Below are 26,840 nucleotides of genomic sequence, written 5' to 3'. Positions count from 1 at the left end.
TTCATTAAAAGGTTTTAGTAGATCATAATTGAAAATACATAGTATGGCTCAAACACTCTTGCCATCTTAAATTTATATAATAGTGGCTTAGCAAAGAAAATAAAGCATGATTAACAATGGCTCAATGATATGCCCAAAGTCAAGGCATGAAGTGTTATACTTGATCTTAAGTTATTAAAATTCCTTTTTTAATAAACATTATCAAAACTAAAAACAAAAACCTTAATTGTATATAAAGCAACAAATCTTTACAAAATGAATCTTTGAGAATGTGCCAATGTTAAATTACACACATTACAGATGACAGATAAACAAACGCAAAGCAAAATGCAAAGAGGAATGTTGGTCTTGTCCACACCATCTTCTTCCTTTGATTTAGACGCTCATCACACACTGTATGAACTGTGGGGTGAAAAAAAGTCAGTGTTACAACGTGTCCAAAGGATCATTAACAAATTGTATTCTATACTTTATTTTATTATGAGAAAAATTCTTTGGTATTATTATAAAAAAGTTACAATGTTGAATTCAAGCAGTGAATGGAAAGGAAGATTGTACTCTAAAAATACAACACACCCTAACCACAAGCAAAGGCCCATGAATTAGCTTTAAAAAAAAAAAAAGAAAAAAAAAAGACTAATAGTCTCAGATGATTACTGTAGTTATGAATCTTAATTTTTTCTATTAAAAGTCTTCTGAAAAAATAGTTTGTGTTTGTCCAGCTACTTGTATTTTGGCAGGAGCTCCATGTAATAGATGTTTTCAATTTTAAAATAAAATACATTATTTTTAGTTTCTACATAGAAAATTGGACTATTTTCAACTTTTACATAGAAAAAAAGTTAAAATGCTATCACTATTTTTAACTGAGGACTAAGGAAATTAAATGATTTGCTCAACATTACCTTGGTAAGTAAATGTCAGAGCTGGGACTCCTACATCCAGGTCTCCTGACTTTTCAGAATGCCTTTCCATTCCTTACATGCAAAGTCCCTCACAGATATTCTAACACTATTGAAATGGGAACTATTGAAATGTGATTTCAAATCACAAGCCCCCATGATCTCTCAAAAATCACAATGACTCAATCGTCATCAAAGTGGTGAAAGGTGGATATGTAGTTCATTACAATGCTGTTCTACTCTAAGAGAAAAGATTACCAACTCTTACAGATCATCAAGAGTAGAATACACTTCAAAAGGGAGCTTGCTAAATTTAGTTCAATAGTGAACACAGTTCCCTCCCGCTTCCCATCAAAACCTTAAGCAATTTACCAAGACTTACATCATCATATGGGAAATTCACAACACCTTGTTGAGCTGTATCCCTTCTTCGAAAACTATCTGAAAAAGTATGGAAATTAAATATGTAATATTCTCTCATGATATTCTTATGATTTTTAGATTCTAGAAAAATCCAAATAATACAGGGTTAAATTTAGTAATCAATGACAAAAAATTAGGTTATTTCAAATAAAGCAATAAAACAAATAATTTAGGCAGATCTTTCAGAAGGAGTTAGGCAGCATGAATCCTACAAACAATTATAATTCTTATTAAAATGAAACAATGATTTAGAGTTTTTCTAAAATTTCTATTATTTGTAAATTTGGCTTCAAGCTTGAAAATAAAGCTCATTTATGTTGTACAATTAGCCTACCAAAAAACTTCCAAAGAAACAAAGAATATATTTGTATACATAGTATAAAAAAACCAAACAACTGTAACAGGTAACTCCTTTGTATGATAATAGCTAACATTTACATAATATTTTAAAGTTTGCAACGCACGTGACAAATGTTATTTCATTTCTTCTTCACAATACCTCTCCCTGTCCAGAAGAGGAAACTTGAGGCTCAGGCTAAGGGATTTGCCTTGTTGGGGTCTTACAACTCAAGGCTTCCTGGTTCTAAGCCCACCATTCTATTCACTGGTGAACAATTATCAAGATTACTAATTTATGACATAAGTTTTTGAATTGCAAACATCTAAAGATCACACATTAAATCTGGCAGTAAATAGATGGATCGGTGCCCTCTGCTCAAATATTCTACAACACAGGTATTCAAGAAGTTTGTGGAATGAATGAAATTTGTCCTAAATTTTATGGAAAGTAGCATTCTATAAGGGAAGAAGTATGACAAAAGTAATGTAAGTGTAAAAATTATACACGAGGCAGCAAAGACAGAAGAAACAAAGAGAATAAAATATTAAAGTATCTTCCTTTCAAAAAAAAAAAAAACCAAAAACCCTGAAATAGCTAAGCAATGTTTTAATTCTTTCTAAAGGGATCTAATCAGTTTGCTTTCAGTAATAAATCACCGGCATCCTCCTGTGACTTGATCAAAATCAAACAAAAGCAGCATGCAGCAGTTATTCATTTTATCTATTTTGGGGGCAATAAAACTTAGATAAAATTAGCATAACGCAGTAAATAATTGTAAATAACTATCTGCCAAAAGATTTCCTATGCCATCTTGGGAAGAACAAACATAAAAGCGGGGGGAAATGAAAGGTATAGAGGAAGGAAACACACATGCCGTAGCATTAGTAGTGATAAGTCAGAGCCAAGGATCTAGTGCATATCTAGCTAAGGAGGGTGGACCTCTTATCTGTTGTTCCTTATTTGTCCCCTGCAAAAACCCCATCCTATCTGATGGACAGTACTCCCTTATCTGTACCTTACTCTCCCATGTAGCTGTTAGCTTGCTGGCTAATTCCCAAATTTTCAATAAACTCCCATTTGCTAGACTCTCTGGAAAAATCAGCTATGGCATTAATAAGTTCTTTTGTGACGTTAAGATAATTCCTTTGAATTCTTTCAAATTATAAACCATGGCTTTTATACACATCAAGTACTGCCCATCATTAACGGCACTGTTTAACAGGCATCCAAGAAGAGCAGTGTGACAAAGATGAATGAATAACAGCAATATTCCTTTCCAGAACATACCAGTGAGAGCTCTAAGTTTTACACAACAGGCAATGTAGTCATCAAAGGTAATCTTTCCATTGGTGCTGTATCGCTTTGCAATTGAAGTCACCGCTTGGGGGCTCAATCTAAATCCTAAATGGAAGAAAAAGAAAAGATGACAATGGTTGAAAATTTATTAGGTATATGAGGAGACACCTGTGACTTTTCCTTTGGTGTTGGCAGGGAACAAGGAGCCACTGATAATCAGATTCTTTTTTGATGAACTGATGTTTTGCTGCTTTTTTCCCTCTTTTTTTTTTCTTTTTTTAAAGATGGCTCTCTTTTGTTATGAGGTATATGGCTAATTTAATTGTACATGAAGGTTTAATCTTCATAGGGAGCAGAAGGAAGGATATGGCAGAAACAAGCTACATCATTTTTTAAAAATGTATTTTTAAGTCTCAAAGTCTTTTCGAAGGAAGTACTTCAAATAAATTCTATGAACCAGAACCTGTTCTAATTAGTAACTTCACATTAATTTCTAGAAAATTTAGGAAAAGAAAACTATCTTTGTTTTGCTCTGGATAAACTATGACTTCTAGCAACCAGAAAACTGTTTCATTATAACCACTTACCCATGGTCCCCAGGGCTTTCTGCAGCTCTTGTGGGTCCACTGTCCCACTTCGGTCACTGTCAAAGCTTATGAAATGTTGTCTCCAGCCATTCAATACAGCCCAAAGTTCCTTAAATTCACTGAAGCCCATGGTGCCAGACATGTCCCTCTGATTGGCAATTAAGGAACATGACAGGTTTATTTCCAAAATAAATGCCATAAACAATCAAAGGAACAATCTGAAAGTGAGAAAAATGTTATCATTTCCTGGTTGGGGGGAGGGGGTAAAAGGAGAACTACTAATTATATATTAAGCCAAAATTATGGTCTATATATAATAAGTTGGCTTCATAAGTTTATTTATGCTAGGCAAAATTTGATATTATTTCCAATTTTTTATAAACCACATTATCTTGCATATGAGTTATGACCATAAAATTAAGAGAATTATTCTATTAGCCAGGCCCAGAAATTAAGGCTTGCTAATAGAAATGCATTCACCAAATTACTTGATCCAAGTATAATCTTGATCCAAGGTCTCTAATTCCCTAAGCTATTACCCAAAGTGAGGCCTAAAGGAGGACTAAAGTCTGGCTCTGCCATCTCAGGTAGCAGCTCAATTCTAATTGGTCTTTAACAGAACAGGTAGTTTGCCTTTTGGGTACCTACGAGGGATTTGGAGATAGGCTTTTCCTACCTGAGACCATTCCCCAAGGCTATTTACTAAACATACACAAAGACATCTACATTTGTGCACATACACACATACAGACATAAATATGTATGAAGAGGAAGGAGGGTAAGTGCACAGAGAGAGATTATTTGACACTATGTATTAGGCACAGACTAAGTAATTACCTCCCTAAAGCTCCAGCAGATTGGTGAGGAAATGAGTGCTTCATTAGCACTATTCTCCTAGAAGGCTGTCCTTCCTAAAGTGTCCAGTGGTCCTACTATGGAAGTAACCGCAAAATTGCCCCTTAAGGAAGTCAGGCTCATCAGTATGCAATTCCTAAGAAACTATAAGGAACCCTTATTTTCTATAGTAATGGCTCTGGAAATCTGCCAGCCTTCCTTTAGAGTAAATATTTTTAAGATCAGGTTACCTACTCTGGACACTAATATAACAATTAGTTGAATTTCTCCAAAATTCTGATGTCATATATCTCATATATACTTTAGATCTTATATGCTAACTAGCATTTGATTTTATAGCTCTGGCCTACTGCTCTCAAAACTAACTTTGAATTGGCATTTTTTCTGCCACAAATGGGGACTGCCTATCATTTAATTCCTGTGTATCTCAGCTTTCAGCCTACCGTGTGTGCTAGACACAGAACTAGATACAAAAGTGCTGTGGATATACAAAAACAAAAGGAAGATGTCAGGTTCTTTCCAGCTCAAAAATCCCTTGATCCCAGTCACATATATCACAACTGTTTTGTTATTAATTTTAGAAGATAATTCCTTGGGGAGGAGAGGGATCAGTAACCTGATGTGCTACAGAACTCTCATTTATAACATAATAGTTATCACTTATAATCAGAAAATCTCAAGTTACAAGTCTTATCAATTGCAAAAGCCTTATGAGCCCAATCTAATCCTGAACAGGAATCCCTCTGAGCATTCAAAAGTTCTGGATTGCTCTGGCCACCTTCACCTTAAGCCCTCTGGTGATGGGGAAAGCACCCCTTTCTGAGTTAGCTCACTCCAGTTTTGGACGGTTGTAATTTTTTTCCTTTTCATTGAACCAAAATCAGTCTCTCCGCAAATTTTGTGTCTTCTGGGGACAAGTCAAACAAACAATCTCCCTTTCACATGCTTTTGAAGACAGCTTTCTTGTCCTACCAAAGCCTTCTGTTTTCCAGGCTAAAAATCTGCAGTTCCCTTGCCTATCGTCAGATGGCCTGGTCCCCTCACTATCCCAACTGATCTACAGTTTATCAATATTCTTCCTAAAATATGGTACTTAAGACTGACCTAACATGCCAGATACAGTATTATCAGGAGAAAATAAAGTAACTATCAGCTCCTTTTTTCTAACATGATGTCTCCCCTAACACAGTCTAAAGTCACATTTACTTTTTTTTGGCTAACAAGTCAGAAGGTTGACTCATTTACAATATACAAAAAACCCTGTATCTTTTCACAGGAAATATTACTTATCTATGTCTCTTTCACCACAATCTTATGATGAGAGTTTGTTTTTTGAATCTGGTACTGAATATTACATTTATCTATATCAAATTAGCTTACTGCGATTCTTTTGAATCCTGATTCCATTATCCAACACGTCAGCTACTCTTTCCAGTTTTGTGTTATTTGCAAATTTGACAAAAGCACAGCATTTTGCTCTTCATAAAGTTATCAGTTAAAATGTTGAATAGCACAGGACCAAGAAAAATCTCTAGTCTACTGGAGTTCTCTTTCCATACTGACATTAATTCACTCAGAATTATTCTTCGGGAATAGTCATTCAACCAATTCTAAATGGACTTGATACTATTCCAAGAGATCCATAAAGCTTGATGTGCACAAAATATAATTATCTGTATCTTTAAATCTAATAAAACAGATAGTATGATTCAGCATAATACATAAGCAAACATATCTTCTTCAGGCTGAAAAGCATTTATTATGACATTTGTCTCACACATATGGATTCTATTTTAAATGAATTTAGCTACTGGGATAATTAAAATTCATTTAAAGGCATTACTGAACTTATGGAAGCTTTGTCATCCTCTATCTTCTCAATCAACAAATACCATTAATAGAAATTATGGTCCTGTCTAAAACTTTCTTGCATTAAAATGGATTCTCAAACTTGAAAAGTTTGTCCTGGTTTCAAATACACTAAATACTCATCTCCACCTAAAATAAACCCTCATCAACAATATGCTACCTTTATTTTTCCACACATTTGTTAATAAGTTTTTCCGATTGAAATAATTATCATCTTCTACAATTTCTATCCCTTGGTCACTTGGTTCCAGTTTAAGGAGAAAAGTTCAATCTCTCTCCACAAGGCAGCTTACAAATATCTGAAAAATTATCATGACTTTTCTTTCCTAGGCTATCTTCAATTTCTTCAACCAATGTTCATGCCCCACAATTTCTGGATAGCTTCCAGTTGGGTGACTGGCCTTCTAAAGTGAAACAATCAAAATTGGACACAAAAGCTTAGCTCAGGAATGACAAGGAAACCATCACCTTCCTTGTTCAAGATCCAGTTTTAAAACCTAGACTTCTATTTAAACACTCCTAAAATCAAGATTTTCAATGATTGTAGTGTCACACTCAGATGTTTGTTCATTCTTTTAAGAAGTGGAAAGCAAATATAAAATCTTAGGAAATTTTAATAAAATTAAAAATATTTTATCCATAATCAATATGATCCTTGTGTTTGTATCACCTGAATGATACTATGTATCACTAGTAGGCCAAAAAATTTGGTTGTTTTTTTCCCCCACCAAATGACCAAAGATACAAAAGTTTTGTGACTATTTAAAATCATCTTAGCCTTTGCAACCTCAAGAAAAATATTTTATTGGCAGCTCTAAACAGCTTTTGGGATGATAATGTTTTTCATTCATAAAAAGAGGCTAATAAACTTCCTTTATAATCTCAAAATTAAATCAACATTTTAGAGCAGCTTACTTCAATAAAAAAACGTCATCACTTATGCTAATCGTATTTTGTGTGGCACTGAACAATTACCTTTGGGTTAAATTGTTCATTATTCTGGGAAAATATCACTGTGTCACAATTATAGTAATTTCAGCATTATAAGGATACATCCAACATTGAAACCATAAGTCTGCAAGTCTCCAGGTTGAAAGCTGTCAAAGCAAAAAGAGCATAAATTCAATGAAGTAATACCATCACATAGATTCCAATTACACTGCATACAGTCAATTTATCCACACATTTATTAAGCACCTAAGCAGCAAGGCATATCAAGAATGTGACAATTATTTCTTTCTGGAATCTATTTAATAACAATAGAGTAATACATCATTTTTTTCCAGGATCCTTGGGGAGAAAAAAAAAATCATTCCTTTATGTGAATTTTATAGATAACTAAGGCATTGCCCTCCTTTAAGAGATAAAAGTAATTATGTTTACCACTCTGACAGACATCTTTCTAAAATATATTTTAGAAATATATAAAAATATATATTTCCTGAAGTACAGGAAACTCTAGGGAGGAGAACTTTCTTCACCAATGCAGCACAAAGTGCCCAGAATCCCACAGCTCTCAAGGACTAGCTTCTAAACTCGGCTTTCCTGACTCTAACTCCCATATGCTGGCCATTTTGCTATGCTGCTGCTGTGTTAAAAATGATTGTAATTAAACCTTTTGCTAACTCAGGTTCATCATTGTAACATCGGGGCCACTTTGGATTCATCAGAAACTATTGCTTTGTGGAAGATGGATCCTTTAGCTTAGCTCGCCCAAGCCAATCAGCACATTAGCACATACTCCCAGGGCCTAGCAGAGATGTCCAAGCCAAGGAAAACAGTGGCTTAAATGGAATAAAAAATAAATACAGGCACAGAAATTTAGATGTCTAATGGAATTCATATTATGTGACAGGGCAGAAAACAAAAGATTAATTTAGATAGTGCTAATGCTCTAACATGAGCTCGTGAAAATGTATTTGGACCTGAAAATTCATCAAGGGAAGCTTACGAGACCTACAGATTATTAAAGAGAAGCTTTCTTCCCACTTCCCAATAAAATTGAAATCAAAATCCCATCTTTTATCAAACAAATCGCAGCAATTATAAAATAAGAGCAAATTATAGTGATTCTTGCTAGAAAGCAAATTTTCAATTTAAAAAAAAAAATCTCTGAATGGATCATCTCCTACAACTATCCTGAGCAAGGGCTTTTTCTAGTCCAATTTTGTTCTTTCAAGTACTCATCTTATTCACAGATAAAGGAAACACAAGAGCAATGTCTCTAAAAACGATTATTTTTCCCCCGACTTCATTTTGCTTCTTAAGCTTGCACCTTAACCTCAAACACCTTGGTAATCCCCTTTCACAATCTACAGGCACAAACTAAGATTTTCCCAAAATGTTTTCCTTATAAAGCCTGAAAACTGGGAGGTACTATATTTTACCCTGAAAAGGTAAGATACTTGCTGGGGATAACAGACCTACTAAGTGTCTTTAGCTAGGTAGGATACAAAGCTTGGTTTATTGACTCCTGGCCAAGGTTTTGGAAACAGAGCTTTTCTATGAGATACCTGAAAATATAATGCTGTGTAGGAAGAAGGACAAAGAGTTCCTCAAAGTTCAAAGAGAAGAAGAGGAGGCAAGGATTTTAAAGTACAATTTTAATACCATGTGTCTTATTTTTGATAACTTCATTAGAGCAAGGGACCACAAATGTGCTCTTTAAAGCTGCACTAACCCTGTGCTCCTTTCCCTTCCACACAGCTCCTTAAGCCTCCATCCAGAGTGAAGGGGAATCATTTGAAGGGCTTAGACTCTTCGTGCCCCCAAAAGGGCAGCTGGGAGAGCAGGAGAGTTACTTCCCTCTCTTACAGGCACCATCCCTACTCAACTTCTCCTCTAAGTCTTACTCTTCAAGGAAAATATGGGTAAGGGTAGGCTGGGATGCCGCAGACAGTCCAATTTCTTCCCGACTTCCTGTGTTTAGCTGTTTTTAAACAGTGGGTGGTACAATGCCAAAGAGGGGCAGAACAATGTTCTCCTTCTAGGACCTACACAAGGAACTGCTAAAAGAAGCATTTGATCCAGAAATGAGGTCTGGATGAATTCAGAAAGGAAATACTCCTGGCCTGGGCTTTCTGTGTCTCCTGAAGCCCATGGATCCTTCTCAGAAGAATGTTTTAACTGGCAATAAAAAATAGGAATATCAAGGAAACCCATTATATAGAAATAAAGATGTAATTTCTTGCCCTTTCCAAGTTCACAGACTCCTATATGGACCCTGCAGGAACTTTACACTAAGATGTGCCCCAAATGTTTTTCTTGTCATGAGTTTAATATTCTCAATAATATGTTAAGGAAAAACAGTAATAACACAGTTTAATTCTATCTATAATTTCCCCGTCTGTACTTGTTTCCATAATGAGCTTAACAGTAGAAAAGATATACAATTTCTGTATTACAAAATGCGACACTATGTGTCATAATTACTATTGTTTTAAAGCTCAAGAGGGACTCTACTGTTATTTCAATTGGAAAGAAATAATCCATGAAATAGCCAGAGTAGGCAAATTAATCCAATCATAAAGTCCAAACGAATGAATGTTTAATGATATAATTATTTAACTGAAGCAATCCCCAAACGTAGCTTCCTCAAATTAAGATTTCAGAATCTAAACTAATCTGGCCTGGTCCAACAAGCATTTATTAAGCATTTACTAGATGCAAGATGTGCTCTGGATAGGAATTATAGAGACACAAGGTAACTAGTCCCTCCCCTGGACAAGCACACATTCTACTTGGGGAATACAAATAATACGCCTACCTGTGGGGCTGGGGATGGGAGGTGCTGAGGAAGCTGTAGCCCAGGTAAGGTAAGCAGGGGCTTGGAGGCAGCTGCAGCTCCCAGGGCCCAGAGCAGGCCAGGGAAGCCTTTGTGAGAAAGCCGAAGGGCCGAGAGCGTAGCATGAGCTAGAGAAGGGGAGCTGGAGCCAGGCTGCAATGGGCTCTGGAGTCACAAAAGTCAGACCGCTTTACAAGAGCACAGCAGTGGCTTGAGGGGGAGGAGGAATGAGAGGCCAGGAAGCTGGGGCTGAGGGAGACTGCTGCAACAGCCGGGGCAAGAGACAGGCTTGATCCTGCATTCTGTTCTCGGTCACACAAGTACAAAGGAGGGACAGATGAAGATGAGGGAGTGAGAACATGAGTTGGTGAAGGGGTGGAAAAACCAAAAGGAGCAAGAAGGCTTAAGGATGGTCTGGTTCTCCTTTGGTTAGATAACCACTCCCATAGTTATGTACTTAATTAGCAATCATTCCTGAGCAAAAAATTGGCCACGAATAAATGGAGAACATGAAGATTTAGCATGGTCAAACACAATGTCTTGACATTTAAAATGACCAATCAAGCTTTTTTCAGATACACAAACGAAGTACAGCTCAGCTGAAAACACTACAGCATTAAGTCTCAAGAAAAAAATACTGCTTAAGGCAAGCAAAGCGGTCTTACAAATTATCTACCTACAGGTGTGTCCAAATAATACCAGATAAGGTTCAAGAGGAAGATGAGACTTCAGGAGAGGAGAAAACTTGAAGGTGTAAATAATTTATCTAACCAGTAATCTATCCCGCAGTCACTGAGTTAATTGTTAATAAAGACACAATTTAACAAATAGATGGTGTCATGGAAAACCAGAAATCGGAGGTTTTAGTTCTAGTTTTATTACTCAACAAGGGCCTAGAGAATACCCATCAGTCCCCAAACTTTCAGTACAATGCAACAAATGCCTACTCAGCTAGATGCAGGGCTTACTCATTGTGGGCAATTGGAAAAGACCAAATTCCTGATGTCTGAAAGCTTACAACATTGAAGAAAGAAAAGTCATGTTCACAGATAACTAACATGATAAGGACCCTGGAAAGGTGCTGCAGTAATGCAATGTGAAGATCCAAGAAAGCTAACATGAATCAGGGAAGCCTTCATGGAGGAGATGGGCTTTTTTTTTTAATTAATTTTATAATTATAACATTTTTTGACAGTACATATGCATAGGTAATTTTTTTTTTACAACATTATCCCTTGTACTCCCTTCTGTTCCTAATTTTTCCCCTCCTTCCCTCCACCCCCCCCCCCAAGCTGGCAGGCATTCCCATACATATTAAATATCTTATAATGTATCCTAGGTACAATATATATGTGCAGAACCGAATTTTGTTGTTGTTGCAAAGGAAGAATTGTATTCGGAAGGTAAAAATAATCTGGGAAGAAAAACAAAACAAAACAAAATGCTCATAATTTACACTCATTTCCCAGTGTTCCTTTTCTGGGTGTAGCTGATTCTGTCCGAGATGGGCTTTTAAGAGTGAGGAAAAATTCAAAGGTTAGTGCAGTAGATGTAGCACTGGGGTTCAAATCCAACCCTCAGATACTTACTAACTAGCTAGTCACCTAATCCCTACCTGTCTTGGTTCCTCATCTGTAAAATGGGGACACAATGGAGAAGGAAATGTTAAGCCACTCCAGTAAGTTTGGCTTGAAAACCTCAAATGGTGTCACAAAGAGTCAGACACAACCGAATGACTGAACAAACCCAAGAAACTCAAAAGAAAAAAAAAGGTCATTATTTCAGGTCCAGAGAACAGTGTGGGTGCAGGAGAGAAGCAAGCAGCCCAGGGCGTGACTGGGGAGTGCGGTTTATTCTGGCAAAGGAAATGACATCTTACAAGGTAAGTCTGAATGGAAGGGGTGTCCCAGGGTGGGGAAGGCATGGAAGGAGTAGGAGCCGTTTTAGCCCAGTGTAAGCCTGGGAGGATTTTGGGGGCCAGAAGGGAGGCAGGAAGGACAGGGCAGTGTGAGGGCCACAGAGATGGACGGGAAGGACTGTTGGGGGGCAAAGGGGTAAAGCTCTGCCAGAGCTCCATCCCGGGCATTTCAACTGGGAATTCTAAGCAGCCTCCCATCCACTTTTTCCAAGCTTCTCTCCCAGAATTCTTCAAAAAGCAGCTCACCCATCTTTCTTAATTTCCTCTCTTCCCCTGCTACTAGACCATTACTCAACCCTGACCCTCTATCTGTTTTTATGCATTTTGCAGCTATTCCTACTACCTAAATGGAATGTAAGCTCTGTATCTCCAGGGCCTGGCACACAGCAGGTATTTAATAAGTGCTTATTGACTTTACAGAGTGAAAGCAGTAGCAATAATGAGGAGAAAATTAGGAAATGGCTATTAGTTCTTCTTTTGTTAACTTATCTTTAGCTTTTTTACCTACACAACTGAGATAAGTCTACTGGACCTTCACAATTATAAAGAGAAGCAATGTCCTGAGTTTGAAACACTGAATTCTTCAGAAGGCACATTATTACATAGACTGAGGCCTTCATCTATTCAATTCAGATATTCATTGTTGAGGATACCAACTCCCAAAGACAGGAAGGAAAAATTCCCAGCTGCATCAAAGGCTAAAATGCCCTAATTTTAACCCAAAAGCTTTTGTACATGAGTGCTTAGCACTTCGTCCCTGATGTCACCAGCACAGGATCAGAGGTCGGAAGGAGTCCTTAGAGACTGCGCTGCCTCCTGCTTGGATGACAAGGAGGGGCGAGGGGTCTGCCTCAGGTGTCACTGGGCCAAAGTTCTCTGGGTGTTACGCCCAGAGCGCCTCCCTATGATTAGATCGATCCCAGAAGGACTCTGAGAGGGCACTTCATTCCATTTTACAGGTAAGGAAGCCAAGGCCTGGAGAAGGCAGGTGGCTTGTCCAATGGCACAGGTGGGACTGGAACCCAAATCCTGAGACTCCAAATCCAGTACCCTTTCACATGAACACGAAGAACAATGCTCAGTAAATGCCATTCCCCCCCATCCTCTTATTTTCACTTGAAAAGTTAAAAATATTGGGTAACCAGATGGTGCATGGATAGAGTGCTGACCCTGAAGTCAGGACCTCAGACACACTTAACTCTTCCTACTATGTGACCCTGGGCAAGTCACTTAACCCCAACTGCCTCAGAGAAAAAATAAAAAAGTTTATTCCGTGCTATTGTGAAAAGAGGCATGATTTTCATACTAATAGATGTGATCATTTAGATTTCTCAGAATGCCCTTTTCTGGCTTGGGAATTAGAAACTCACAATGTAGTCATCCTGACAATGGCTCCTCTCTTGGGCTGTCCAGTATGGCTGTATGATAAGTGAAGAGACTCAAAGGCTATAGAAACTGTTCCAGTCACACATTCTGGTGCCGTGCCCTGGGCAGGGTTTGCTGTATTGGTCTCCCCTTCTGAGGTTGTGTGGAGAAGCCGCCCAAGCCCTGGGAATGACTATCACAATCCCTCTTCCCCCTCCCTCTCCTCTTAGGATTTGTGCATAAAATCTCTGCCTTCACAGCAGCAGGCAAAATCTACTTCCCAGAAGAGCTTCTAGTTTGCAAACTACATTCCTCACTTTGAAATTGATGGTTTTTTGCAGACTGTTGTCAGAATGTGTCTTTTACAAATGTCCAGCTCTGGATTGTAGTTTTATTTCCTGCCAAAAAACTGTGCCGGTGTACATGTTTGGTTTTGTGTGTTTCTGAAATTCACCGATATCCACATTTTAATGATGTGCTTGTTTCAAAGCTGTGGAATGTTTACTTTGTGGACAGCAAGCACAGTGTGGATTACTTGTAACAGTGTTATTATTCTATACAGTGTATTTGTGTATTGTGTGTACTTTAATAATTAAACAATATTATTATATTTTTCCTTTGAAATGAGACATGTACGTTGTAAGGGCAAAAGAGAAGGCAAGGCTGAGGCAGTTTCGAACAGCTCTCCCCCAGAAGGAATGTGTCTTTCAAATGTGTCAGAAGTGTGGCTCTGATTGTCCCTCATTCTGCCAGGACTGTGTAAATTTTGCTGGCCCTTTTGGCAAAGCTTTGGTAAGATCAAATTAGAGAATCTACAGTAGAAAATAATAAATAAGGAAACTCAGATTCTTGAATGAGAAAAATGGTATTCAGAGGCAAAGGAAAGAGAACACAGGTCTGAATTAGAATCAATAAAAGAAAGGACTAAATCACTGAAAATTTTCTCCTTAACAGCCCCCAAGTTACCCAATTACCTAAATATACCCATCTTTACCAAAAGAATCCTTCAAGAATGTTTACATTCCCTTTCAAAGTTCAAGTCAAAATTTGCCCAGGAAAATCTCCAGGGCAGGAGCTTGATCAGGACCTATGGTCTCAAACTCTGGCAGTCCGGATATCTCCTGGCTCGAGCCATGGAGTATCTCAGCCCCAGAGGGAACCCATAAGTTTTGCCGAGCATTTCAATGCACCCCATATTCATGTAGGCCTGGGTAACTTAGACCTGAACCAATTCACGGTTGCCTTGGTCCAGAAAGGGGAAGGTGAAAAATTGGTGCCAAAAAGCTGGCTAGGAAGATCTGGACCAAGACCATAAGATAGACTGGGACTCAAATGAACAAATTCAACACCACACAAAATGTTCCCCAACATCTGGCCAGTATTTTTGTGACATGCAAGGTGAGCAACCCAAGCCATGCTGATTGCTTGGGAAGGGGACAAGATTCACTGAGCACAGTAAAGAGCCCTCCAGGAGAAGGCATGGAAATAGTTTATGGAAAATTATGGATTTAAATGAAATCTTAAATGTCAGCATCAAGCAGCAGTTCAGTGGAGCTGTTAAGATTCCTAATACTGGGGCAGCTAGGTGGTGCAGTGGATAGAGCACCAGCCCTGAATTCAGGAGGACCCGAGTTCAAATCTGGTCTCAGACACTTAACACTTCCTAGCTGTGTGACCCTGGGCAAGTCACTTAACCCCAACCTCAGGGAAAAAAAAAAAAAAAGATTCCTAATACTGCTGACCAGAACAAAAGCCTTCAGTTTTCTTAATACACAGTCATTAATACCTAGTCTTAACAGTAAAAATACAAAAAATTAAGAGTATTTGAATTACGGACTTACGTTTATATCCTCCAGCAATGCCAGACTGTGTCAGACATCTCTGCAACTCATCAGCATCTATCTGCCCATCCTTTTGAAAAACAAATACACAGGAAATAAGGTCACAATAATTTCCTTTTCTCCGTCTGGCTTCACTTTCAATATTCTATCCTCCATGCTGTGGCTTAACAACTGGAGCCTAAGAAAGCAGGGTTCACCTATTCATTCTACTAAAATGTCACAGAAGACTGTGGAAATGGGAGGTTTCCTTAAGCTCCTTTTATTTCTACAAAGCACAGGGATAAGGGGAAGGTGCAGTACTGTCAAAAGCAGAGGTCTCAACTTTTCTAAGAATGAACAGCAGACAGGTGACCTCATCCCCATCTCTTCTGACTTCCAAAGGAAAAGAATCAAGTGCAAAGTGATTGGAAACCATCTCACTTACCTGAAAAGATGAGTTGGAACAGGGCAAACCCCTCCTCCCTGCTCCAGTTTTCCCAAGAGATAACATGGTGTCACAGACAGGAAGCGAAGCAAAGTTTTCTAAGAATTCGGTTAGTGTCAAATACTACAGTGAGGGCAAGTATAATGAGGATTGGGGGGGAAAGCCACTGGAAGAAGCAGGGGGCGGTGGCAAGGACCTGAGGATTTGGTGACTCCCTCCAGCATGGCCACTGAGCGGCTCAGTAGCTTTGGGGAAGCCAGAATCAAACCAACAAGTTGAGCTAGATCCTCAACTCATTCCCAGATCTCAAATACTATAATTCAGTGACTAAGAGGTTTATTAGGAAGCTTGCATTAAATTTCCGTTTGATTTTCACATAAAAGAAACAATTAAAGGATTCACAGGGTGATGCACAAAAATTACCCTACTAAGAATATTTATATTAAAGTTGAAGTCTTCAAGTAACACTGTTCAAATCCTACTTCTATCCTTGCTACCTAGATGATGAGAGAGATCAGGAACTCTCTTCAGATCTGTTTTTTCATGTGGAAGAGGAAAAGTCTGAGCCAGGCTTCTGAGGTCCTGCTGCATTCAGATGGAAGACCTTTAGGCCTCTGAATAATTCCGGATACATTCCCTAATTTGATTTGGCACGAATATTTTCATGCACATAAGCTTCTGTCCTATTCAAACATCTCCCAGTGATATCTGATACGCATGGAATAAGGCTATTACTGCTTCAGTCACTAATGCTCTCATGGCAGTTGCTGGGAAAAGCTGCCAAAGTCAAGTGTTTTAGACATAAATTATTTATGCAGATGATCAGAAATCTTTTTACCTTTCATCCTACTACTTAGGAGAAAAAACCCAAATGATCTTAGTAAACAAAGTGCTTCATTCAAGTAGGGCAAAAAGCTTAATTTCCTTTTCACAGAATTTGGCAAAGTATTTTTTTAATACTTTACAGTTACCTGCCACTTACTTAGTTGCTTCTCTGTGCATGGCAGGATGAGAATAAAGAACACAAGTTGCATGTTAAACATTCTGAGTTTCTTCAACCTGACCCCCATAAAAAAATCTTCACAACCTAAAGCTCCCAAAGGCAGAAGCACAAGAGACTGGTCCTGTTACCAGGTTCAACAAGTTACAAAGGAAAAGGTGGGCTGGTGGCGAGGCGGCTGAAAGGTAAGCAGGCTGGAGTCACTTACAGGGCTGGGTAACAGGCCACCTAAAAATACTCCTGTTTTAGCTTACCTCAGCATGGGGTGTCACAGATCCTTATCACCAGGGGATTAAGTAGACACTCAGTGGGTGCTCATCTCTCCAGCCCCATTTTCCAGCCCATCTCTCAGATAGCTACTTTAACTCCTTTCCCCAGACATCTCCCCTCTAGGCGTGAGGAAAAACAGAACTAACACAGGCCTAATCACCTTAAGTCATGGCCACATGGCCTCATTTACTAAATAACAGCCAAGGCCTCAAAGTGACTAACTTCCATAGTGGAACCCTCCACATCCTGGTATACTTGGGTCTTGATCCACAATGCCAGTGGGGCACGGAGGCCCAAAGAACCCCAGAGTTTCTTTAGGCATTAAGCCTGAGAGGGGAAGACAAAGCCTGGTGAACTGCTGTTCAGACATCTCGGTTTCAACCAAGCCTCATCTGGGGTTGTCTTGTGAAAGATACTGAAGTGCCTGGCCATTTCCCTCTCCAGCTCCTTTTTACAGGTGCAGAAACTGAGGTACACAAGGTGAAGGGACTTGGTCAGGATCGCACAGATCCGATCTCAGGAAGAGGAGTCCTCCTGCCCTAACTCTGGCAAGAGTAGAGCAACTGGAATTCAAATTCAGCTCCGAACTCTTACTCCCTGGGTGACTCTGGGCAAAGCACTTAACCTCTGCCTGCTGCTGTTCTTCAATTATAAAATAAGAATTATGACAGTGCCTACCTCCTCAGGTTGTTGAGCAAAGCTCATCCAAGTGGTACATAATAAGTGATTAATAAATGCTTATTCCCTACTCCCTTATGTAATTTAACACCACTACCCCCCCCCCTGCCAAACCAATCACCCATCAATTTCTTGAACACTTCCAAAGAGTTAAGAAACTCACTACCTAAAGGTTCAGTATATCCCAACTTTGGACTGCCAGGCTAGGAAATCCTTTATTACGCTGGACCTTTCAATTTCATTACTCTGCTTTAATTCTGTCCTTGGAGTCAGCACAAAACAAGCTTTCACCAATAAGGAATTCCTCAATAACTACGTCATTCCTCCATCACAAACAACTGTGAAAACCTCTGGAAGGTATGTGCCACCTGCGGGGTCTTTCCCCTCTAACTATCTTATCCCTCGTTGCTCCTCAGGATGAGCTCCTGGTCACCTGTGTCCCTCCTACAACAAACTCAACACGAGACGAGGGCTGATCATGGAACCACCCTGTAAAAACCAGGCTTCCATTAACAAAGCCCAGAACCGTGTCAGTCCTGTGTCAGGAGGCCACATCATGCTGCTGACTCCCTCAGTCCCTCGGTCTTTTCTGCAGGATCAGCCGCTGAGCCAAACCATTCTCTCTCCTCCTTAATTCAATGAACCCAAGTGGAAATTTTCCCATTAATGTCACCTGATTAGACTAGGCTCATTATTGTCAGTTCTGAAATCTTTCTGTATCTTGTATGTCAATCAGGGAAATAGTTTTCCTTCTGAAGTTCCCGAGCAGTCCTGACTCAGATCAAGTCTGGGATTCTGGGCAAGTCACTTATCTTCTCAGCCCCGTTTTTTCCTCTGTAAAAGAGGAATAATAAAAGCACCCTATTTAAAATGCTGTGTCAAGGACTATTATTATTATCTCTGTATCAGTTACATTTCAACAATTATAAAATATCAGTTATTTACAAGGGTCACAAAGGGAAAAGAACAAGAAACAGCCCTTCCCTCCAAGAGCAGAGATCTGCACACAAAGGCAAGTACACAGGGGAGAGACAGCCTGGCCTGGAGTGCTGTGACTCTGGGGGACATTCTCAGAGGTTTCCTGAAGACATTTTCATCCTGCTCTGGGGCAGCCCTGATGAAGCCTCAGTCTGTCCCAGCCTGGGACGCCTGTTCCTCACTGTACCTCTCAGGGGCCCAGGCAGCAAAGACATTCTGTCCTAGACTCCAGACAAAGTCACACCCAATGAGAGAGTACCCTGAGGACAGAGGAGTGGGGAAGAGCCAGGCTGGGAAGTCCTGTAGAAGGGCATTCTCAGAAAAAGCCTTTTAGAGGTCTCCAGGGGAGAGGGGGCTCTCTGCTTCACAAAGGCAGAGAGATACTCAGGGGAGCTGCTAGCTGCAAGGGAGTGAAAGAGAGTGATGGGAAAAAGGACTGGAAAGTGGGCGAGAGACATCTTGTTAAACACCAAATCTGAAGAGTCGGTATTTTCCCCTAGAAGCAATCTGCCTACTCTTTTTTTTTAGGAATATTAAGGTGGCAGCTGGACAGAGGAGTGGAGAGCAGAGAGATGATCAGGGGCTACCGCCATTGTCCAGGTGAAAAGTGATAAAGGCCCCGCCCCCATTCTATCCCCTACCCACTCCATGCTGATGCATTACTTCTGAGACTATCTTCCATCTACTTGAGATAGATCTTTTATATATAATATTATGTATGTAAAATTGTACACATAATATATATGCATATATATATAATACACATACATTAATCATATATGTATTACATATAAAATTATACACATGTTATATATGTGTATTATTATTATTATACATCATTATATATATATATATATATATATATATATATATATATATATATATATATATAAATAAAATTCATACAGTGCCCTCTCCTTGGAATGTAAACTCTGGGAAGGTTCTGGAGATGGCAGGTTTTTGTCTTTCTTTTTAGAGCAGTAACTTAGCAAGGTGCCAGGCACACACAGTTCTCCAAGCTGATTCCATGAATGTGGGGAAAACCTAAGAGAAGAATTCCTTCTATTCAAATTCATCCTCTTAGAGAAGTCAGAAGAAGGACAGGAGTTCTAGTCTTTTAGCCTGAAGACATTTCTCAGGATTCCATAAAATGAGGGGGGAGAGAGGGGAAAATACCAAATGGCCTCTAGTCCTGGAGAAAAGTATTTAGGTAAGATACAAGTGATACAGTACAATAGGAAGAACACAGGCTTTGTAGCTAGATTCAAATTCCACTCAACTATTTGAGGCTGTGTCTAAGTTGACCTCAAGTTTCCCATTTGTAGAAGAGGAGTGGGATTAAATGGCATTAAAATGGTCCCTAAGAGTCCTTCCAACTTTAAATCCATTGTCTTAAAGTACAAGAATAGGAAAAGGAGGGAGGGGCTTCTGATTTACATTAGTAGGAAAAGCCTCTATAGGAATTCTAAAATAAGTCTCTGACAAGCTCTCCAAGTAGGAGTTAACAGCTTCTCAGTTTCTTCTCTTAAAACTACACACTCACCAACCTTTCAAAATAACTTTCAGCTACTCTCTAAAACATCTGCACCAATCTTCAAACAGTGAAGGGATGGCTTTAATTTCCAATCAGTTGAGCTCAGTTTTGACCCAAGCCAAAATAAATGATGAGTAATACATTTCTTACAATTTCTGAGAATGAAAAATACTTGGATCTCTCAATCTTTTTTTTTTTTTTACATGAATCATTATTCATGTAAAGGCCATAGAGAATCACGTGGATTTTTTAAACATTTAAATTGATGGATTTTAAGAGAAAAAAGCTGATATAGGGGCCAAAAGAGAAGAGAAAATAATAATGAAAGCCTAAGCATAGGGATCTATGCAAGGTTAAGCCTGAAAAGGAAGCAAGCAGGGTCCCTATCTCTAGGACAAAGAGGTAAAGTGAAGTCTAGATAGAAAATTGGCCACCTTTTTTTTTTTTTTTTTTTTTTTTTTTAAAAGATCTGGCTCATTCGGAAATTTGTTTTGCTTTCCTCTGCATATTTGATACAAGAGTTTTGTTTTTGTTTTTCTTCTTCCCATTTGAGAGAGAAAAAATAAATGCTTGTTAAAAGAGAAACTAAATTAAGGAAAGAGAAAGCAACGTAGAAGTGAAAGAGCTGAGCCACAGGTAGGTTGGGAAAGAATGTTTGCAAAGCTGCAATTTACGCTTTTTTGGTTTTTTAAATTGTTTTTAAAGAAGGAGGGCGCGAGGTGCAGCTGCATCCCCAGTAAGTTACACAATAAGAACAGGCTGGCAAGTCTTTTAAAAAAAGATAAAACGGAAAACTAACCTGTCCAGCTACAGCAGCAAAGTATCCGTATAATGGATCCTGAGTTTGTCCCGGAAAAGCTGGGCCTCCGGGGGCACCTCCGTACTGTGGACCAGGAAACACAAGCACATACTTAGCGGCCTGAGTTAGGACAACGGATGCTATTTCCCACTGCCCCAGCGCTTCATTAGGTGGCGGGCAGCCCGGGATGCTCTCCCACGGACGTGGGCGGTTCCCGCGGGACCCTTCGCATTGCCTCCCAAGGGGGACAAACAACTTCTGCTGGGGCGATCCCGGGACTAGCCTAGAGGGCCGCCCCGGGCTCCTCCCCTAGAGCCCGGGAGCTCCAGTCTTTGGGGCTTCCTAGTGCCCAAAGCTGTTTTCCTGTGGGGTGGAAGTTCCCTTTATCCAGGCTCTGGGCCTCCTAGAACTCCCAAGGCCGGTCCCAGGGCAGAGGGCACCTGAGGCTTTCGCCGCGAGCCAGACCCTCCCCTTAGAAGGGCAGGCGGCCGGGAGCTGGGTTAGGACCCATCCCCGGGAACTCACCCCGCCTTGGAAGTAACCGCCTCCGCCAGCGCCAGGATGCCCTGGATACGCCATGACCGCGACAGTGACCGTAGCAGTCCCAAGTCGCCGCAGCCACCTCCTTCAGGCCCAGCCCTAGCCCCCGCCGGAGCTCTCCGGGCAGTCGGGACCCGCCCTCCGGACGTACCACTCAGAGCCTTTGGGTGTGGGGGTGATGACTGGAGCAGCGTCCCTCCCCTGAGCCACCGCCTCTTCTAGTTCCCAGCGGCCCTGAAGCTCTCTCAACACTATTTCTCCCTCTTTCATTCCAAGTCTTTCCGTAATTGAGGGAGTTAGGGTCTTGCACCCATACACGGAATTCACTCGATCCCCTTTCTTCGAACAGAATGGTACATCCCAGCACGCCAACCCTCTCCCCACCCCCATTCAAGCCCGAGGTACGTTTACTTAATCCCCCCTCCTCTCCCAAACCTTTTTTGCTCCCTTTCCAATTTTCTCCTAAGGTTATTTTAAAAAACAAACACAAAAACATAAAAAACTCTGCAAGGCTGGGGATGCTGCACTCGCTGAGGAAACGGTGCCGACGCAGTGCGGGGGATGGGGAGGACCACAAGTCTGGCCTGGAGCTCTGCGGGAAGGCGTGGCAGGGTCCCCTGGTTGCGGGCTGCAACCGAGCCGCTTCCGGGCCAACGCCGCGGGGTGCCGGGCAGTGCGGGAATGGGCCGGCTCTGACTCTCCTGGCCAAGTGAGTAAATCTAGCTGATTGTCCTCATTCTCCCTAAAGGTTCTCTGTCCCCAAGTGTTTGTTACCTGTAGTCTCCGCCCATCAGGGACCACCTGTGTGCTGCTCTGTGCCCTCTAAAGACCACCCGTGTGCAGCTCTGTATCTTCCGGGGACCACCCGTGCCCCTCTCTGTGGCCCTGGACATTGCTTCATGACCCTGCTCCGCAGAGAGCATGAGCTCCTTGGAGGCTGACACTGTTTCATGTTTGTCTTTGTAGTCTCAGTGCCTGACACTTTGTGGGGAAGGGGTGTTTGGAAGAGCAGAACGTGCGTTTTCATCCTCTAAGGATCTCCTGGCAGAAATGAAGATCATTATCTGTTAAATTTAGGGTTGCCCTAGAACCTCAGAGATTAAAACTACTTGCCCTGGGAGTCACAGCAGCAATTAGCCCAAGGGAGGACTTTCTCCTTTTTTGCTAAGTATTTTTATTTATGTTATATTAATATATTTAATGTTATTATTTATTATTTTATATAATTATATGTGTAGAAAATTTTATCTTATTTTTCCAAATACATGTAAAAATAACTTTCAACGTTGATTTTTGTAAGACTTCATGTTCCAAATTTTTTCTCTCTCCCTACCTTCCTTAACCCCTCTCCAAAACAGCAAGCAATGTGATACAGGTTAACTATGTGCCAAGGGAGAAATTTCAAATGAAGGAGCTTCACTAGGTCATCTCTGCATTTGTAATTATATGTCTGTATCAAAAGTTATCTCTCCCTAACTCCAAGGTCTCTCTAGATGCCCAGGACACCATGCTGCTTCTTTGTCTGGTGATATGAAGGACTTAATATGTGTTTGCTGAAATGAATGATTCAAACAAAAAATGTTGTCTTTTCCAGAAATGTTCACCATGAAAATATATGCTGTACACAGCTTGGAATATATGTTGTTTAATGGAGAGATGATGGCTTTAAATCAGTGGGCCTGATTTGGTATCCTGGACTGGATAACTTTGGACAAGTTATAATAATAATAAATTTGGGGCTTTCAGTTTCTTAAGTTATAAGTTTGAAGTGGCTTATCTATTAAAAGAATCTAAAACTTACTTTCTAGCCTTTCTTGGTAGAAACAACAATTTGAAAATAAAAGTTAAAAAAAAAAAAACTTAAATTAACTCTTTTTAACTTAAATTTAACTTAAATTCTACCCTTTCTTGCTAAAAACATCAAACAATTACTTAAATTATTTGGATATCAAGGGGAGGCCTAGACTCACTGTTTCTCTGGTCCTCCCTGTTAAAAAAAAAAAAAATTTACATTTCTGTGACAAGTTTTAAATGTACCAAGCTATGGTGCTGGTTTCGATATTACATTGTTTCAAGTCTCTCTCCCTGACATTATGATAGAAAAACATACTTCTCTTTTCTTCCCCAACTCTATGGAGAGTGACAGAATCCAAACTCAAACCTAGATTTTTACTGAATGTTCAAATATAGAGTAGCTTCCCCTATCAAAGAAGGTCATCATCTTTGTGATTTGTAATCTTTAAAACTTACTCATAGTACTAAGAGATTAAATAATTTGCCCAGGTTTACACAATATCTTCAAGAATCAGGACTTGAATTTGAGAAAGTGAGACTGATGACTTTGTACAACCCACTCTCACTGTAATCCAACTCATTTGCATGTGGTCCTCTGAGAAGAAAGGACAAATAACAGCAATCTATCCACCTGACCATACTGCTTCTTTGTGCACTTTTTGGGGGATATGCACACCTCTAAAACCTGGTAGGTTTTGTTTCAAAATTCAATAAAAATTTGAGCTCACCATTTGTATTTTGTTAAGAAAATGTTTTTTGTTTTTTTGTTTTTTTATTCCCTCAAACAATAATAATCTAAATGGAGTATCCCTTCTTCGTCTCACCCATCCACTTTGTCTGGAATGGACTACCCTCTTCTTCCCCTAACCATTTCCCATGGCTGTAGGTCTTCCATTTCCTTAAGGGGCACTCAGGGACCATCTTCTTTATAAAGCCTTTTGAAACCCATCACCTCTGTCATCTCAGAAAGTGAAATCGCCCCTTCCAATTTCTCTCTCTCCTTAAACTTATCACACTCATTCTTCCTCATTTCCGGGTCATTTATACAACTCAGTCACCATAGATTTAGTTCTAGAAGGGACATTACATGTCATTGAGGCCATGGTTATTATTTTACAGATGAGCTTTTCTTTGGTAGGAATCTTGGATTTTCCCTCTCCTCCAGCCAAAGCTTCCAGAAGGTCCCTTTGCCTTCATCAAAAAGCAAAAATCCATCTATTTCAGTCAGAGTCCCCCTGCACTGTGGATATTACTTGGACAATACTTTTTTTTAACCTTTGCAAGTATATATAATTATGAAATTGAATTCAACAAACATTTATTAATGTTTTAGTCCTAGGGACTACAAAAACAAAAAATTAGATAGGTGTCCAGGTAATTTAAAAGAAAGCATCATGTATATAGTACTAGTCCAGAACATCCTCTTCCTTGAAAATGAAGCAATATTCTAACTGAACAGCTTAACAGTTATTACTTCACAATTGTGACAGTGAGGTATTTGACAGCAAGCTAGCTCTCAGGAGCAGGGAACAGGTGCCAATAGAAACTTCCTCTACATTCTTTGTGGTTTCCTTCTAGGTGCGGCTTTTAGACCTTTTTTTCAGCAGAAACTCAAGCTAGCCTCTGGAGAGTTGTGGATGGAAGGTGTTATTACAGGACAATTTGTTACTCGTTTCACTTATCCATTTTGACATTCTTAAAGGAGGAAGAAACCTACTAACTCTAAATAGGAGCTTCACAAACTTCTCAGACTTAGAGCAAAGGAGCAATTGTGGGGTTCCTGCCTTATCTGAGCTTCAGTATTTGTCATAATAACTTGTCATATTATTAAACAAGTGAGAGGAAAGCAAACAGAGTATTGGAATTAGGGAAAGCTGGATTCAAGTCTCCCATTTACTGACTGTGACAAGGCAAATCAATTAAGCTGTCAGTTTCACTCTCTAAGGCTATAATATAATTTGCCAGCAAAAACAATAGGAACAAGAATAGCATTTATGCTTTAAATTGTTTTAAAGCACTTTATGAAAATATCATTTTATCCTCATCAGAACGCTAGGAGATGGAGTGCCCCATTTGACAGATGAGGAAACAGGCAAAGTTAAGTGATTTGTTAGGGATCACACAGCTAATTATCCATTTAAGCAGATGCTGATCCTAGGAATGGTACCAAGTTTGCCATCTCTGGCTTAGAGCCGTGTAAAATGGAGTGGCTAGTTTCAAGTCACATAGTATGTGTCAGAAACTGGATTTGAAACCAAGAAAGTATTCCATCCACCATGTCACAAACAGCAGGTATTAGTAGTAGAATAAGCCAGTTTGTGTAGCATGAACAAAATCAGAAGCTTGATAATTCCCTAATCAACACTAAGCAACCAATCTGTAACTCTGATGAGACACATTTCACGTTACATAAAATGCAGTTATTTCTGCTATTAGTTTCAGGACATAATATTCTGTGTAAAGCGGCTGTTAGAATTCTTAAGTTATGTGAAAAAAACAGAAATTCTCTGGTTTTCACTGTTTCTTTCATCATTCTACCATGTTTTCAAACTAGAAGGCTTACAAAATAGTTGACTGTCCCAAGAATAAAAATAAAAATAAAATCTTCCCTCTCCTTCTTGGAAGTAAGTAAAAAAAAAAGGAAAAAAAAAAAAAGGAGAGGGAGGAAATTACATACTTTTAAATTTAATGTGCATTATTAACATATTCTCTGCTTTGTAAAGTAAAGAAAAAAAACACCAAATAAATGTTCTGATTTATAGCATTTGTCATTTACAAGGTATAAATGCTCATGCTTTTCTGAAATTTTAACAATCACCTCTCTGGATTTCTTGAGCAGGCTATAGCATGTTCCTAGGTCTATGAGATAAAAAAGGTTAAGATTCCCTGCTTTAGGGGCAGCTAGGTGGCTCAGTGGATAGAGCACCAGCCTTGAATTTAGGAGAACCTGAATTCAAATCTGATTTCACACACTTAACACTTTCTAGCTGTGTGACCCTAGGCAAGTCACTTAATCCCAGCCTCAGAAAAAGAAAAAAAAAGAAAAGAAAATTAATACAACAAAGTGAGACTTAGACCAAATATTATAGATTTTTCTGAGAGCTCATTCAGAAGTCTTACAGTTGAGAATATTAATTAGCTTCTATCCCATCTCTCTTCAGAATTGCCTTTACCATTTTCCCTAGTTCCCATTTTAATTAAGAGCTCTCTTAATTTCCTTCCAGTTTAATTTTTTTCACACTGAGAGAAGTAGAATTAATTTCTTAAGTCTCCTATTTCATCATTTGATCAAAAATAACTTTGCAAAAGCAATTGGCTTATAGGATTTTGGATCAGGAGGATAAAAGGGAAAGGTAAGACCTAGTAACAAGGGTTTCTTTAAAAATCTTAAAACCTGCTTAATATCAGAAACATGTCTTGAACCTACCTGCACCTTGAAGTTGGACATGGTGAGGCTCACCAGTGATCCCTGAAGAAATGTTCTTTTAAAGGTTGGCAGGAAAGTAATCTAGAAAGCCAGACTGATCACTATGACTTCTTGATCCCTGGGAAATCAGTAATCCACAGCAAAACTTCAGCCCTTCAAAAAACTTTTCCTGTAGTGTACTGCAGTCCTGGCCTGTGTTTATTTTTCAGACTCACC

At 39.4% G+C, this 26,840-nt stretch overlaps 1 protein-coding gene and 1 long non-coding RNA gene across 4 annotated transcripts in view; one reads left to right on the top strand and one right to left on the bottom strand.

The window, feature by feature from the left end:
- On the bottom strand, positions 1–26,840 carry SRI (sorcin). Of its 2 annotated transcripts, none has more exons than XM_074266623.1 (8): positions 26,625–26,840; positions 20,864–20,947; positions 15,181–15,250; positions 7,326–7,369; positions 3,549–3,696; positions 2,953–3,066; positions 1,285–1,343; positions 1–402 (listed from the first exon to the last, which is right to left on the bottom strand). In XM_074266623.1, exons 1-8 carry the CDS (start codon positions 26,643–26,645, stop codon positions 376–378), a joined length of 567 nt encoding a protein of 188 aa, XP_074122724.1. In that variant the 5' UTR covers positions 26,646–26,840; the 3' UTR covers positions 1–375. The 2 variants fall into 2 exon arrangements, with proteins under 2 accessions (XP_074122724.1, XP_074122723.1); XM_074266622.1 differs by lacking the exon at positions 26,625–26,840 and adding an exon at positions 21,389–21,543.
- LOC141542347 (uncharacterized) overlaps positions 21,623–26,840 on the top strand; it is a 156,316-nt gene continuing 151,098 nt past the window's right edge. Inside the window, exon 1 of one of the 2 annotated variants that reach the window (XR_012482134.1) lies at positions 21,623–22,112. This is a non-coding gene — a long non-coding RNA (uncharacterized LOC141542347). The remainder of the gene's footprint in view (positions 22,113–26,840) is intronic. The other variant, XR_012482135.1, reaches the window with a different exon arrangement.

This window comes from Sminthopsis crassicaudata, chromosome 5 (assembly GCF_048593235.1).
Source record: "Sminthopsis crassicaudata isolate SCR6 chromosome 5, ASM4859323v1, whole genome shotgun sequence".
Classification (NCBI taxonomy): Eukaryota; Metazoa; Chordata; class Mammalia; order Dasyuromorphia; family Dasyuridae; genus Sminthopsis; species Sminthopsis crassicaudata.
Note: the sequence above shows the minus strand (reverse complement) of the source record. Positions and strands in the feature narration are given on the sequence as shown.

Excerpts from the sequence above, each read along its gene's own strand:
- SRI (XM_074266622.1), bottom strand. The coding sequence starts at position 21,442 with ATGGCGTATCCAGGGCATCCTGGCGCTGGCGGAGGCGGTTACTTCCAA. Across the intron at positions 20,948-21,388 it reads GCGGTTACTTCCAAGGCGGG|TACGGAGGTGCCCCCGGAGG; the intron begins GTGAGTTCCCGG and ends CCTGGTCCACAG. Across the intron at positions 7,370-15,180 it reads CATTGCTGGAGGATATAAAC|CTTTCAACCTGGAGACTTGC; the intron begins GTAAGTCCGTAA and ends TTGCTTTGACAG.